The sequence below is a fragment of the Equus quagga genome, chromosome 4, assembly GCF_021613505.1.
Source record: "Equus quagga isolate Etosha38 chromosome 4, UCLA_HA_Equagga_1.0, whole genome shotgun sequence".
NCBI lineage: Eukaryota > Metazoa > Chordata > Mammalia > Perissodactyla > Equidae > Equus > Equus quagga.
The window spans coordinates 98,744,132-98,759,048 of NC_060270.1; the positions used below are offsets into that span (position 1 = coordinate 98,744,132).

General features: G+C 37.8%; 1 protein-coding gene across 7 annotated transcripts in view; it reads right to left on the reverse strand.

Annotated features, from left to right (window-relative positions):
- Nucleotides 1-7,043: 7,043 nt before the first annotated feature.
- CYTIP (cytohesin 1 interacting protein) overlaps nt 7,044-14,917 on the reverse strand; it is a 67,129-nt gene continuing 59,255 nt past the window's right edge. For all 7 annotated transcript variants that reach the window (XM_046659070.1, XM_046659067.1, XM_046659068.1 and 4 more), the window contains 2 exons: nt 11,181-11,247; nt 7,044-8,766 (listed from right to left, as the gene is read on the reverse strand). In XM_046659070.1, the coding sequence (XP_046515026.1) occupies nt 8,300-8,766; nt 11,181-11,247 (534 nt within the window). In that variant the 3' untranslated portion in view covers nt 7,044-8,299. The remainder of the gene's footprint in view (nt 8,767-11,180; nt 11,248-14,917) is intronic.

Below are 14,917 nucleotides of genomic sequence, written 5' to 3' on the forward strand. Positions count from 1 at the left end.
GTGTATCTATGTCTGCTATGCTGTTCCACACAACATGAGGATTTAATTTCAATGACAATGTTTTTAGAATACAAATGTGTTTACATTTATTTAAATCTTCCCAATTAATGTTACTATTTTTATTCCACTGTGGTTTTATTCCTTCTTCTTATTCTCTTTAATAAACTTCGATGTGCTTATTTTTGATAAATTTTATTTTTTAGAATAGTTTAAGATTTACAGAAAAATTGTGAAGATTATACAGAGAGTTCCAATATACCCTGCACCCAGGGTCCCCTATTTTTGATGTCTTACTTTATCATAGTACATTTGTTACAATTAAAATGAATGTTGATACATTATTATTAACTGAAGCCCATACTTTATTCAGAATTTCTTTTTACTTAATGTCGTTTTCTGTTCCAGGATGATATCCAGGATACCACATTACATTTAGTCCTCCTGTCTACCTTGGCTACTCCTGACTCTGACAATTTCTCAGTCTTTACTTGTTTTTGATGACCTTGAAATTTTGAGAAGAATTGGTTGGTATTTTGTAGAATGTCTCCTAACTGGGATTTGTCCGATGTTTTTCTCATTAGTACACTCAGGTTATGGGTTTTGGGAGAAAGACCACAGAGATAAAGTGCCGTTCTCACTATGTCATATCAAGCATATGTGTTATCAACATGACCTGTCACTGTTGATGTTAATCTTGATCACCTAACGGAAGTAGTGTTTGTCGGGTATCTCTACTATAGAGTTATTTTTTTTTTCTCCCCTTTCTATACTGTACACCTTGGAGGAAAGTCATCATGCTTAAGGAATGGGATGTTATGCTCCACATTCTTGAAGGTAGAGTATCCACATAGATTACTTGGAATTCTTCTCCATAGATGTGTCTCTTCACCCCATTTGTTATTTATTCAGTCATCTATTTATATCAGTATGGACCCATCCATGGATATTTATTTTACCTTTTGAATTACAATCTAATACTCTTTTACTTATTTTCTTGCTCAAACTGTTCCATATTTGGCCATTGGGAGTTCATTTACTTGGCTTGTCTCTCTTTGATATAACCCCAGCATTGTGAGCTTTTGTGATGTATTTTAAATACTTTCTTACATTCTGGCACCACAAAATACTCCAGGCTCTTCTTGTACATTTCCTACACCAGTCCTAGAATCAGTCATTTCTCCAAGGAACCCTGGTTTCTTTTATTGGAGAATGATATTAAAAACAAATACCTTGGTGCTAGGAGTTTTCATTGCTACTAGGGTATCATTGCTTCTGGGCCTTCTTAGCTGATGGAAAAAGTTGATCTATGAGTGTATATTAACCTGTGTATATAAGATAGCTATAAATATTTATCTGTGTAATCAACTATAACTAACTTAAGCTAGTTTTGAATGTATACTGATATCTCCAACTCTAATCCATTTCTATATGGATCATTCTAGCTTCTTCCCTTATTCGTCTGTAAATTCCCATTTCAACAGTGAAAAACCTGGCTCCCATATCAGCCATTCATCTATGAATAGTTCCCTTCCAATATACGTGTACAGCAGTAACAGAATGGTTAACCAGTACCTCCATGGAAAACAACTTTTTCCACTAGAGTACAATGTTTATGTATAGTTTCTTTTGCCTTGAAGTTTACAGACTTCAATCATTTCCAGAGTTACTTAGGTCAGCTCCTTTCCTTTCTACTTTCTTGAGTAGGTTGTTTCACACATTAATTATACAGTTAGATTGTCTTGTCACATTCTGCATTCGATCCTGGGATCCCCCAACCTCCTAAGTGGGTTTTTGTTAATTTGCATACATTGAGTCATTCTTCGTGCTATAAAATTCTATGGGTTTTAACAATGCATAATGTCATATATCCACACATACAATATCATACAGAATAGTTTTACCATTCTTGTCTTAATCTGCTAGACTGCCGTAACAAAATCCCACAGGCTGGATGGCTTAAACGTCAGAAATTTATTTTCTTACAGTTCTGGATACTAGTTCCAGTTCTAGTCCAGGATCAAGTTTTCGGCAGGGTCCAGTTTTTTATTAAGAGCTCTCTTCCAGGCTTGCAGGTGGCTGCTTTGCCCTCATATAGCACCCCCAAGGCTCTGCTCAGCAGTCAGCCTCCAGAACTGTGAGAAAGTAAACTTTTGATGTATAAGCCACGGAGTCTGCGGTATTTTTTTTTCAGTAGCTCAAGTAGACTAAGAAAACTCTGTAAAACTCACCAGTGCTACATCTATTCAACATTCGCCACACACACATACCACCTACCGCACCCTGAAACCCTAGGAAACCACTGATTCTCTTTACTATTGCTATGGTATTGTCTCTTCCAGAATGTCATATAAATGGAACCATACAGTATGTAGCCCTTTCAGACCAGATTCTTTCACTTAGCAACATGCATTTAAGATTCATCATGCCTTTTACTGGCTTGACACTTCATTTTTTCTATAGCTGAATAATATTCCATTGTATGGATACACCATAGTTTGTTTATCCATTAATTATTAAGGGGCATTTTAGTTGCTTCCAGTTTTTGGTGTTTATGAGTAAAGTTGCTACAAATATTTGTCTGTGGGTTTTTGTGCGGACATAAATTTTCCAATCAGCTGGGTAAATACCTAAGGTGTGGTTGCTGGATTTTATGATAAGACTATGTTTAGCTTTGTAAAATAACTGCTAAGCTGTCTCCCAAAGTGGCTGTACCACTTTGCATTCCCATCAGCAGTGAAAGATCATTCCTGTCACTCCACATCCTTGCCAACAATTGGTATTGTCAGTTTTTTGGATCTTAATGACCCTAATAGCCATGTAATAGTATCCCATTATTTTAATTTGCAAATCCCAAATGGTAAAAGATATTGAGCCATTTTAATGTACTTATTTGCCATCTATATATCATCCTTAGAGACATGTTTGTTCTTATCTTTGGAACACGTTTTAATTGGGTTGGTTATTATTTTGAGTTTTAAATGTTCTTTTTATATTTAAATACAAGTCCTTTTTCAAATATGTGTTTTACAAATATTTTCTCCCAATCTATGACTTTTCTTTTGATTCCCTTAACAATATCCTTCCTGAAGCAGTTTTTAATTTTAATAAAGTCCAATGTATCAACTTCTTCTTTCATGAACCATCCTTTTGATGTATCTAAAAACTTATCATCAAACTCAAGGACATCTAGACTTCTCCTGTGTTATCCTATAGAAGTTTTATGTTTTACATTTAGGTCTATGATCCATTTTGAGTTAATTTTGTGAAATGTGTAAAGTCTTTCACAGGACTGTGCAGTTGTTCCAGAACTTTCACAAAAGAGCAAAGGCAGTTAAATGGAGTCACAGGCCTGTGCAATTGTTCCAGAACCATTTGTTGAAAACACTGTTCTTTCTCCATTTAACTGCCTTTGCTCCTTTGTGAAAGATAAGCGGCTCTATCTGTGTGGGTCTATTTCTGGACACTCTGTTCTGTTTCATTGACGTATATATCTATTCTTTTGCTAATGCTATGCTGTCTTCATTACTGTAGATTTATAAAAAGTCTAGAATTGAGTATTACTCCAGCTTTCTTTGCCTCCTCCACTCCTTCCTCCTCCTCTTTCTTCTTCTTCTTCAGTAGTACATTGACTGTTTGAGGGCTTTTGCTTTTCCATAAAAGCTTTAGAATCAGTTTGTCAATGTCTACAAAATACCTTGCTAAAATTTTGATTTGGGGATTTCACTAAATTTGTAGATTAAATGAGGAAGAACTGACATCTCAACACTATTGAATCTTCCAATCTGTGAACACACAATCTCTATTTATTTAGATTCTCTTGGATTTCTTTCATCAGAGTTTTCCACATATAGATCTTGTTCATAATTTATCAAGTTTACACCTAAGTATTTCTTTTTTTGGTACTATTGTAAATGGCATTGTTTGTTTAATTTCAAATCCCAGTTGTTTATTGCTGATATATAGGAAATAAATTGACTTTGTATAGTAATTTGTATCCTGTGATCTTGCTGTACTCACTTATTAGTTTCAGGATTTTTGTTATTGTTGTTGATTCTTTGGGATTTTCCACACAGAAAGTCACGCCATCTGCAAACAAAAGCAGTTTCATTTCTTCCTTCCCTATTTGTGTACATTTATTTTCTTTTCTTGTCTTCGTGCACTAGCTAGGACTTTCAGTATAATGGTGAATAGAAGTCATGACAGGACATTCTTGGTTTGTACCTGGTCTTAGGGGCAAAGCATCCAGTTTTTCACCATAATGACATTAGATATAGGTTTTTGTAGATGTTCTTTAATCAGGTTGAGGGACTTATCCTCTATTCCTAAGATTCACATGTTTTAAATTCTTTCAAACTGATTTATTTTCTCAAGTTCTGATAATTCTGCTGTTTGTGCTATCTCCTGACTTTTCCTCCTGGTTGATCTCTTCCTTTTGTGCTTTGTAGTTTTGATTATGAGAGTTTTGTATTGTTTCTCTGTGGAATTCCTGCCTTTTGCTCATAAAGATGTACTCACATGGAAGTGATAAAGTCCAGCACGCCAATCACTGAATTAACTTTAATACACTACGATTCCCTGAGCAAAATTTGAAAGCAAGTAACTAGTTCACTCCTTAATATTCTTTTAAAATCGCCCATCATCGCATGCGCCTCATGGACAAAATTGGGAGGTGAATCATAGAACTGGATTCGGCTTCCTACTCAGCTTTTTGGCTAGTCATACGTTATTGACCAGGTTCTTTAATTTCAAAGATCTTTAATCTTACTATTTCTCTATATAAAAATTAAAAATGATAACACTTACCATTTATTTTTACTCAAAGGAGTTTAGAGCCGACTCAATATCTTTCTATTATCAAATTTGTGAACTCCTTGAATAGGGTTGTAAACAGACTCTGAGGCAGCCCACTGATCCCACCTCCTGATGTTCATGCCTTTGTGTAATCCCCACTTCTTGAGTATGGGTGGGTCCTGTGACTTCCACCTAACAGAACAGGGCAAGGTTGACGGGATGTCACTCCCGTGATTATGTTCTGCTATATGGCAAAGGTGATGGGACGCCACTCCTGTGGTTACATTGCAGTACTTACTACTCTGTCTTGTTTGCAGTGCCTTCTCTTTCTTTCCATTGCTGGCTTTTAATAAGCAAGCTGCCATGAATCCTATGGTGACAAGGAAATGATTCTGACAACAACCTGAGAGAGCTTAGTCGTAAATCCTTCCCCAGTCAAGCCTCCAGTTTAAAACTCAATCCTGGGTGACATCTTGAGTGCAGCCTTGTGAGACCCTTAGCAGACCCAGCTGAGCTTTGCCCATACTCCTGACCCATGAAAACTTTGAGATAATAAATGTTTTAAGCCTCCAAGTTTTCAGTAATTTTGTAAGCAACAACAGAAAGCTAATACAAGTGCAAAGCCTCAATTAAGTAGGTAATGCCTTTTAAGAACCTCAAAGAGTTAGGTGTCAAGCAGTCACCCCAGATTTTAACAAATCTTCTTTTAAAATAACTGTTGCATTTAAGGTAGGTAGGTAAAGAGAGATAAAGAGAAAGAGAGAAGGGAGAAAGTTCTGACACTGAAGAATAGCATTCATTATTTCATAAAAGTATCAAATTTGTGTTTTATTGTCCATAGTTCTGCAAGGAAATGGATATAGAGTACCAATAATTTTGTGATCTGAAGGGTTCAATATACTTGTTATGTATTATTTACTGTGCTTAGATTGTATATATCCATAAATAGTTATACTTTATGAGCAGGACACACAAACTGTGTCCAAGTTTTATTTCTTTAGTTCAAACTAAGATTTTAAATACTCTCGTGTCATGCAACTAAGATATGTAAGTATTGCAAAGTACAAAGTGACGAATAAAAGTTTATTTCAAATCTGGTTTATCAAAGCCACACTAGATTCAAGTTTGGCTTTCAATGCCATAGTAGAAAAATGAACTTTAAAAACAAATTGTCAATTAATGTAATTCACCAATATCACATATTTGACAACGTTAGGGAAAAAAAGAAACCTCATTTTTCTTTTCTCAGTAAATTACATCAAAGTGAGTCATTATGCATGAGAAGTTTAGAGAAATAAAATCTTCTAAAGCCCCACTGAGGTCAAGTTTGAAAAGCTATGCTGTGAGAAATTTACCCACATTTCCACAAACAGCAGCTGGTTTTCTTACAACTTATGAACACACAAAACATGACATACCCTTGCTTCCTGTACTTTGGTTAAAAAGTGCTTTTCTTTTTTTCCAGAACATATCTAACCCTTGACTCTAATTCTTATCACAGTCTACAGTGAAACTTGCTCTGTCCCTTCCCTGTGCCTTTTTGGGTTTGACGTTTATTCTAAGAAAGAGTATTACATCATATTTAACACATAAAGCCACCGGAAAAGCAAATGACCAGTGATGGAGATGACGTGTGGTAATAATCCAAACCTTGTTCACATTGTAGAATAGTTTAAAGTCATCTTTCCTCAAACAAATGTGGTATTTATTTCCCCTGGACTTGGCAAAATAGGATTAACAGGAAATGCTGCCTTCAAGTAAGCAGATCTTTAACATCATGATTCTAGTCTGTGATGAGAAATAAGCAATATCAGTTGAATCACAACTGGTTTGCAAGCTCTTGTTGGAAATCAATGTATTGCTAACCATGCAGTTATCAATATGCCTATATCTGAAAACTTGCTTGTGGAGACCAGGAGAAAAAGTCACCCTAAATGTGTTTGTTTTCCTATTTACCAAAGACAATATCCTTATCCATGCAATATCTACAACTGGCTTCCAATTTCAACCCTGCCACTGACCATGGGAGTTTCTCCAAATTCTTGCTTCCTTGTCTGTATGCCTAACACCTGTCTACAGGGTTATTTCAAAGATCACATGAAAAGCATCTTTAACCTACTAGGCGTCTAGTAAATGGTACACAGGATTGTTATTGTTCATGTGAAGCACACCGTACATTGCTTTTCATAGGGATGATGCTCAAGCAGAGCCCACAGGATGCTTCTGAGTTCAAAGAATTAATAGAAAGTAGGTGCCATTAGAAATCTTTTATATTTTATTTTATTTATTTCTTACCCCACAAGCTTTCCTACCTTCCCCTCTTTTGTTACTCAAAATAACTGGTTCTTTACTCAGTTTATGTAAGTGTAGCAGTTCCATTCACAGGCAACTATCGAATGTCTCTATTTCTCTCAAACATACACACATACACAACTTAAAATCAGTAAGGACTATTTATTACATTGTCTGGATCATCTGCTCTAGAATATAGGCAAAGAGTAGCTGTATCACCAGAACAGAGAAATCATGAACTTTAATGGGTATCGAATAAAAATGTGATTGAAAGGTTAGAAGTAATGTGATATTGACAAAACTAATAGGCAAAAGAGTGCTGAGGCAGTAATTATTTGGAACATACAATATAAAGTGAGGATTAATGTGAGAAAAACTACAGGAGGAAAATCTTTTTCCTGACTCTAATTTTTCAACTTTCAGACATTTGTTCAAAAAAAAATCACAAAGCTGTAGGATCTTGAGAGTTCTAAACTTGTCATCATGGTTCAGCAGAACAAAAGTTGAATCAGGTGAGAATGACATTCCAAACCTTTTTGATTAGGCTGCCTATAAAAAAGACCTTATTATAATCTTCCTCAGCACCCATCTCAGACAACGTTTTTCCATGGATCTTGTGAAGCTTAAATCCTCATATTAACTCTTATACTTCCTGCTTTATCGTCACTGTGGATGCAAAAAATGGCTGGCGATCATCTTTGTTTATAATCCTTCATAGATTTGAACAGAAACATTCAAAATTGCCTACTCTTAAGCCTTCTCAGAGGCTACTGAGCTTAAGCAAACATAGAGTTTTGTAACCTACCTATTAACTTACAAAAGGTATTCCAAAGTGATTAGATTCTGTTATTCTCTTATTCACATGACTCCAAAAGTTCTGGTTTTTCACGTGGATAATCTAGAAAATAAATATTACTCTTGCATTCACTGGAAGCATTAGAATGAGCAGGCACTTGCGTTAATTTGTAATATTATCTAACTTATTACTTACTTTCCCTTTCTACTATCTATTTCTAATTTGAGCTGTTCTGTTTGAAAAATGATTTAAGAAGCAAAAATAATGATACGAAAATTTAAATAAAGGTCACTACTGCCAAGAAATGGCACGTCAGTTCTGCAATCCATCTGCACTTTCCCACCAAGCTGGGTGGAGTTGATCTAATCAAGTCTAGAGATATTTACAAAATAAGCTAATACGTAAGGGTGCCACAACCCATCAAAAGCGACTCTCTTCCTCTTCCACAGCACGGTGAAGGCCAGGGATGAATTTCAAGAGTTGTTTCCGGACACTTCCCCTTCTGCTTTTCCTGGGCAGGGTCCCAAACATGCTTGAGAAATTGCCCTCCCACAACGGAGACATGGATCCACTGCTGGCGGTACTAATGCTGCGGTTCCTCCTCGAAGAAGACCTCTTCAGAAAATCATCCCCATCCTTGGGGACAAAGCACTCATCATCTGTGCTTGTCTGCCGGCTGAAGGCTTCCCTGCTCGAGTCCTCAGAGATACATGTCTGGTACCCATCCTCGCTGTCCAAGGTCATGGAGCTCAGCCAGCTCTTACAGCTGCTCTCACTGGATAATCGATTCCGGTCCAGGAGGGCTGGGCCCAGCCCAGGCAGGCTTCCAAACAAAGCTGACTCATCTATGTCCATGTTTTCCAAACTTGGGCAGTTAGTGGCATCACCTAGAATGCAGAAAACAAAGTCTACTGTGGAAAAGATCTGAACGTCACCCCCTACAAGTAAATACACCAAATTTCTTTTCAAAAGGCACAAGAAAGAGTAATGGTGGATAATATTTTTCACTAAGCTTTGATTTGCGTGAACTAGTGACTGTTGTATGAGGCTATTTGAGAAATCTTACAGTAGTGTTTCCCAAACTATTGTTCATGGACTAGCTTCCATGTAAAAGGGTTCCACGGTCAGGAAATGGTAATCCTGGATTAAATAAATCTAAACAAGATCTTTCATATGAGAATAGTTCAACTCATCTAACAGTACACCAGTGTGACTTGTGAATCTCCAAAAGGATCACTTCTTAAACTGAAGTGACCCTGCAAACTTTTATTAAAATTCTCACAGAAATGGGGTTCTAAAGAATATACTTGGAGAAATGTTGTGTTATGAATTTTCTCCATTTAGTTCTTCTGATTTTTAGTTAATGTCTTTTTTTAATAATTGTAAAATTATTATAACTTCATTTGAAGTGTATGGGAAATACAGTTTTAAAACCTGCACCTGTAGGCTGATTATAGAGAATTCAAAGGTGTTTAAAACAGAAAGGGTATCTTCCAGCCTCGAGACTCCAAGTTTCTTCTTAGAATACTTTCATACTTAAAAGCTCTAGAATGGTACTATATCCAGAAAACATCCCTGTCCTGAAATAAGTAATAATTCATTTGAAGAAGCTGAACTTTATCTGCTTAGCTGAATTTTTTCATCAACCTTTTATAACCTACATCTGGGCTCTCCAAACTCAAATTTTAATCACACATCAACATCCTGTCCGTACCCCACTTGCTTCTGCACTATCTGAGTTGGTTGTTAGGCTGCTGAAAGAAAGGAGATTATTTGTAATACCAGACTGAGAACGATATAATTAGAATGTGACTCTGCTTCAGGAAAAGTACTAGAACATTGCACACTCAGAAGTGGTTTTATTTTGTGCTGATTATCTCTACTGCTGCTCTTTTTCGTCCTTGGTGGGCAATACAAGAAGAGACTGTTTATTTTTCCACTTGATGTGCAAGGTTGAATATGGCCAGCCCTGCAGTGACAAGTCATAATGCTTTCCTTTTTGCTAATGCAGCCTCCTATTTCATCTTGCAATGAGTTGATGAATTTCTTTTGATTGGAGAGAAATTGCTTTGTCGAGTCTCATGCCCTAGATATTTATTCTAGGTCTAGAGAAAGTAAACTAAAGAAGAATTCCTTCAATCTCTCAAAGAATGCGTACAACAATGACCTTATGAGGCGTCAATCTTCTCGATCCTGAACTAAGCAAGGCCATTGCCATCGAACACCAGGACTGCCTACACTTCGCAAGTCAAACCCCATTTCCAGTCCAGGATGCTCCAAAAGTGGAGGCAAAGGTTTCCCAAACATCCTCAAGTCTATGGAAATCCAGGCAGTGGTTGGATTTTGTACCTCTGTCTTGCTAGCAAACTTCAGACCCCCAAAAAATCTATTATGAATTTTGTTAAAATGTTAACATAAAAAAGAGAAGTAATTCATATGTTTCATTTTTTAAAGACACATACCTTCAACACAAATCTCTAAGCCATAAATTAGTGCCTAATTAAGAATTAAACGTATCTTTTTTTCTTTAAACAGATTATCACTTTTAACAGATGTTCTAGTTATAAATAGAGACTTTAGCTCAGTATTATCTGAAGGAGATATAACTTATATTTCAAACCCACATGGCCAGTGGTTTCAGTGAACTATTTGTACATACCAGTTCATTCTGCAGATTATACCAGTCACATAGCACATATCAAATCAACAAATTTTAAACCCAAACCTCCCCTTCAGAAAGCACACAGTGGCAAGAGCCATGCATTTACCGTTAACGATGATCGTTCACATTTCTGCCTTGGGTTTAGAGGCCTTGAAGAAGGATTTCTCTGCATCAATGCAAGTTATACAATTTGAACAAATGACAGGAGCTCTACCCAAGAAGCATGCTACCCTTCCAGTCTCAATAGTTTCTGACAACTATGAAGCCTCTAAGCCATGAACATTCTCAGGAATTTAATTCATCTGCTGAAGTGGTAGGAAAATTAGGCAATCATTCCTCCTGTTCTTTTAAAATCACCAGGTGCCTCTTGCAAGTGTGTGCATGCATGTGCATGTTTGCATGTGCATGTTTTCATGTGCATACGTGTTACGTGTATGGAGGAGGGGGAGTGACTTAACTTACCCCTCCTCCAAATACACAGGTCACTCCAAAGCTCACGCCAAAGAAACACATACTAGTATTCTTGATCCATGCTAAACAATTTTTTCTTGTAATGATAATAATCTTAAAACAACTTAGAGGCAGAAATACTGTAAGGATGAAATGTTAGGTGGTTTCTCAACAGGAAATCGCATTTACCATGAAGCAGGCGGTGTTCCTGTAACTGCAGAGATCTGAACTCCACCCATTTCTTCTTCAAAGTTTGCTGTGAGAAAGAAGGAAAAAAAATACTCATTATAGGAAACCCCAGTGAAGACAGCAATTGACTTCTAGGTGTTGAGAGTTGTCATTAAAATTTTTTCTTTTCTTTCTAGCACTAGCAACCCTTCTGTTCATTTGAAAGATCATTTTCTTCATTAAAGAGGGATATTGGGAATACTACTTTCTCAAGAAAAAAATCTAGTAGCACCAACAAGTTGAAACCATGACATTGTTTCAACAGAAACAATAGACAATAGAAACAATGACGTTTATATATCTTCATTTTTAAAAATATTATAGAACCAGATTGCTTAGGTTTGCGTCATTTACTATTGTTTAGGCAAAGATTTACACTCTAGGTTTCACCCGTCTGCAAGAGGACAACCATAAGAGAACCTAAACCCTGGGACTGACATGAAGATTAAATGAGTTAGTAAAAGTAAAATGTTTAGAAGAGTGACCAGAATTTAAGAAATATTCAATAAATACCATCATCAGCCTATAAGGCTGAGGCACTAAAACAGTCTGTTTTGCTGGACATTGATTTATCTTCCACACCAAAAAAGGGAAGCTGACCTGTTCTGAAAGACTTCCCTGAAGGACTAAACTGAGAACACTGCTAAGCACCCTAACTTCTTTTTTTTGAGGAAGATTAGCCCTGAGCTAACTACTGCCAATCCTCCTCTTTTTGCTGAGGAAGCCTGGCCCTGAGCTAACATCCATGCCCATCTTCCTCTACTTTATATGTGGGACGCCTACCACAGGATGGTGTTCCAAGCGGTGCCATGTCCGCACCCAGGATCCGAACCGGGGAACCCCGGGCCGCTGACAAGTGGAATGTGAGAACTTAACCGCTGCGCCACTGGGCCAGCGCCACACCGTAGCTTCTTAACTGCTTCCTTCCTTGGCTGCCTGGCACACAAGAGCGGAGGCCCGGGGTGGGAACGAAGTGGCTGCTTTAAAGGTCAAGACTACACGTGAGGCCTGGCCTAGCCCACAGACGGGGCTGAGGATGGGAATCGAAAACAAACCAGGTAGAAGGCACCTGACGAGACACAGTCAAAGGTTCCTTCCCCCTCCCGCTCAGTCCTCTGCTCCACCCCTTCCTTTGTCATTTCAGTCCCCACAGCAAGCCCAGCAGGCAGGCACAGCTCAGATTAGCCTGTGGACGCTTATCCCAAAGGAAAGGCAGCCTCATTGGAAACAAGTGGTCCTTTGTACAAAGTAATCTGGAAGGGGCAGATGAAGACTAAAAAGGAAAAGAAAAAAAACGTGTATTTGGGAGGGGAAGCCTAAAGAAAAGAAAATGATAACATTACACATACGTTATTAAATGTGTAAGGGAAAATTGCTGGTTCCTCAGTTCAGGGACTGAGCAATCTCTGGGCAGAATTTCCAAGTCTAAACAATAGTAACATTTAGCAGCAATCCTTGTGGTTGTTAAAATAATATGCAAGGAATAAATCAAAGCTATAAAATGCCTGGCTCAGTTAAGTTCTCGTTTTTTCTGTGCTATAATATAGTCTATCTGGCTATGAGACTGCTGGGCTGCCTGGATCGCAGCTCTTGTTATCTGTGTAAACCAGTGGTCACGTGAAGGTTAGAATCAGGGACCCAGGGAGTGGAAAACTAGCAAGGATCTGGCATATATACCAAGCCCGTTCTTCTTTCTCAAAGAAATTTATCTCCTGCAAGAGAACAGAGTCCAGGAAGGGAGCATAAGGACAGGTTTACCGTCAAAACTAAATAGAGAGAGAAGAGGTAGTTGTATTTCTGTACTTACTATCCAGAAATACAAAGTCAGGGCTTACCAAATAGGTGATTTTTCTGAAAATAAGGGTTTTAAAATATCTAATCTGTTGATTTCGCCCAGTCATCTAAGTATGTCATCACTTAAACCAAGAAAATACCAGTGTAAAGATCAGATGTGTCAAAGTGACTCAGAGTTTTGAGTCTATATCTAAGCTTCCCTATTTTCCTCAGAGTCTGTTGCTGCCTGTTATTAACATCACAGTTGCATATTTGCACAATTCTAACCTCTCACCATTAAAAGAAAACTAAAGCACTTGGGAGATCTAAGCAACCTGAGCCACATCACCTCATGGAGCCTTGCTCAGTGCCTGGTACACAGCAGCTGCTCAGTAAGCATTGGTTGAATGAATATATAAAAGAACGACTTCCTGAAACAACACTCAATTATCACACATTAGATATTTTGGATTGGATATATTTCCAATGTTACAACCTATGTTAGACATATAGCTAAACATTTCCATGGTGGTTTACTATTTTCCTAGTGCTTTCACGAATAATATACTGTTTAATCTTCCTGACTGTCCTAAAAAGTTCGAGATTAGAAAATAAAAATTCAATGTAGCAAAATATTTCCCAAGGGCTATAAACTCATTAAATAGCAGAACTAGATTAAAAAATAGCTCCCCCAACACATTGGATGTGCTGTTTTCATGTTGAACATTTGAATCATAGGTCATGAGAAAGGGAATCCCTGAAAACATGGCTCAGAAGGGACTATCACTTCTAAAGAAGAGCTCCTGGCCTCACAAAGAGTCTTGGAAGGACAGAATACACATTTACATAGAACGCACAAACTAAATGTCATTGTGTGAAGGGGAAGCCAGCCTCACCTTGGTTATAGGTCAGACCCAGGCATTTCTGGCTCCAGGGATGAACTGGAAATCTTGTAATTTCAAGATTAGAAAAGAAACAGAAATGCAAGAAGGTAAGCAGGAATGAACCCAAAGGTCTGCTGGACCTGGAAAAGCAGAAAGAGGCATCTAGCGATTTGAATCCTACAGTGATATATAGTTTAAATGCACTTATCTGAAGCGGAGAACAGAGATAAGTTTCCTGCTAGAGAAAAGAACCTTGGCTAAAGCTCCATCATCATGAAAAGGAGGCTGAGAAAAACTGCTGATGGTTCATGTAGAGCTTGTACCTAGAGAGGCAGGAGTACATAAATGCACCCTCATGACCTGGGCCAGGCAGCACAGTGACCCTCCAGAGGAGACATCCATGCCACCAGACCTGGCTCTGGGTTGGAAGTCTTGAAGCGCAGAACAGAGGCAACTGCCTAACTATCACACTGAGCAGAAGGAAGAGGCCACCGTGCAAGGGAAGTGGGCAAGCTAAACTCTAAAACACCCTCAGAAATCTAGTGACAAGAGAGACAACTAAACTGATCGTCAGTACATGGATTCTCTCCAAATACAATGAAAATAGAAAAGTGTTCAATGAAGACTTTAAAACAAGAATATTTATAATCCTCTGAGAGAGAAATGAGATCAATGTTCATAAGAACAAGAAACTTGAAACAAATAAATAAAACATGGACAGATAGACATGAAAAATAACTATTTGAAAATTTAAAAAAATCAATTTTTAAAACTCAATAGAAAGGGGCCGTTCCCATGGCCAAGTGGTTAAGTTCACGCGCTCCACTTTGGCGGCCCAGGGTTTCACCAGTTCAGATCCTGGGTGCGGACATGACACCACTCATCAGGCCATGCTGAGGCGGCATCCCACATAGCACAACCAGAGGCACTCACAACTAGAATATACAACTATGTACTGGGGGGCTTTGGGGAGAAGAAGAAAGGAGAAAAAAAAAGAAGATTGGCAACAGTTGTTAGTTCAGGTGCCAATCTTTAAAAAAA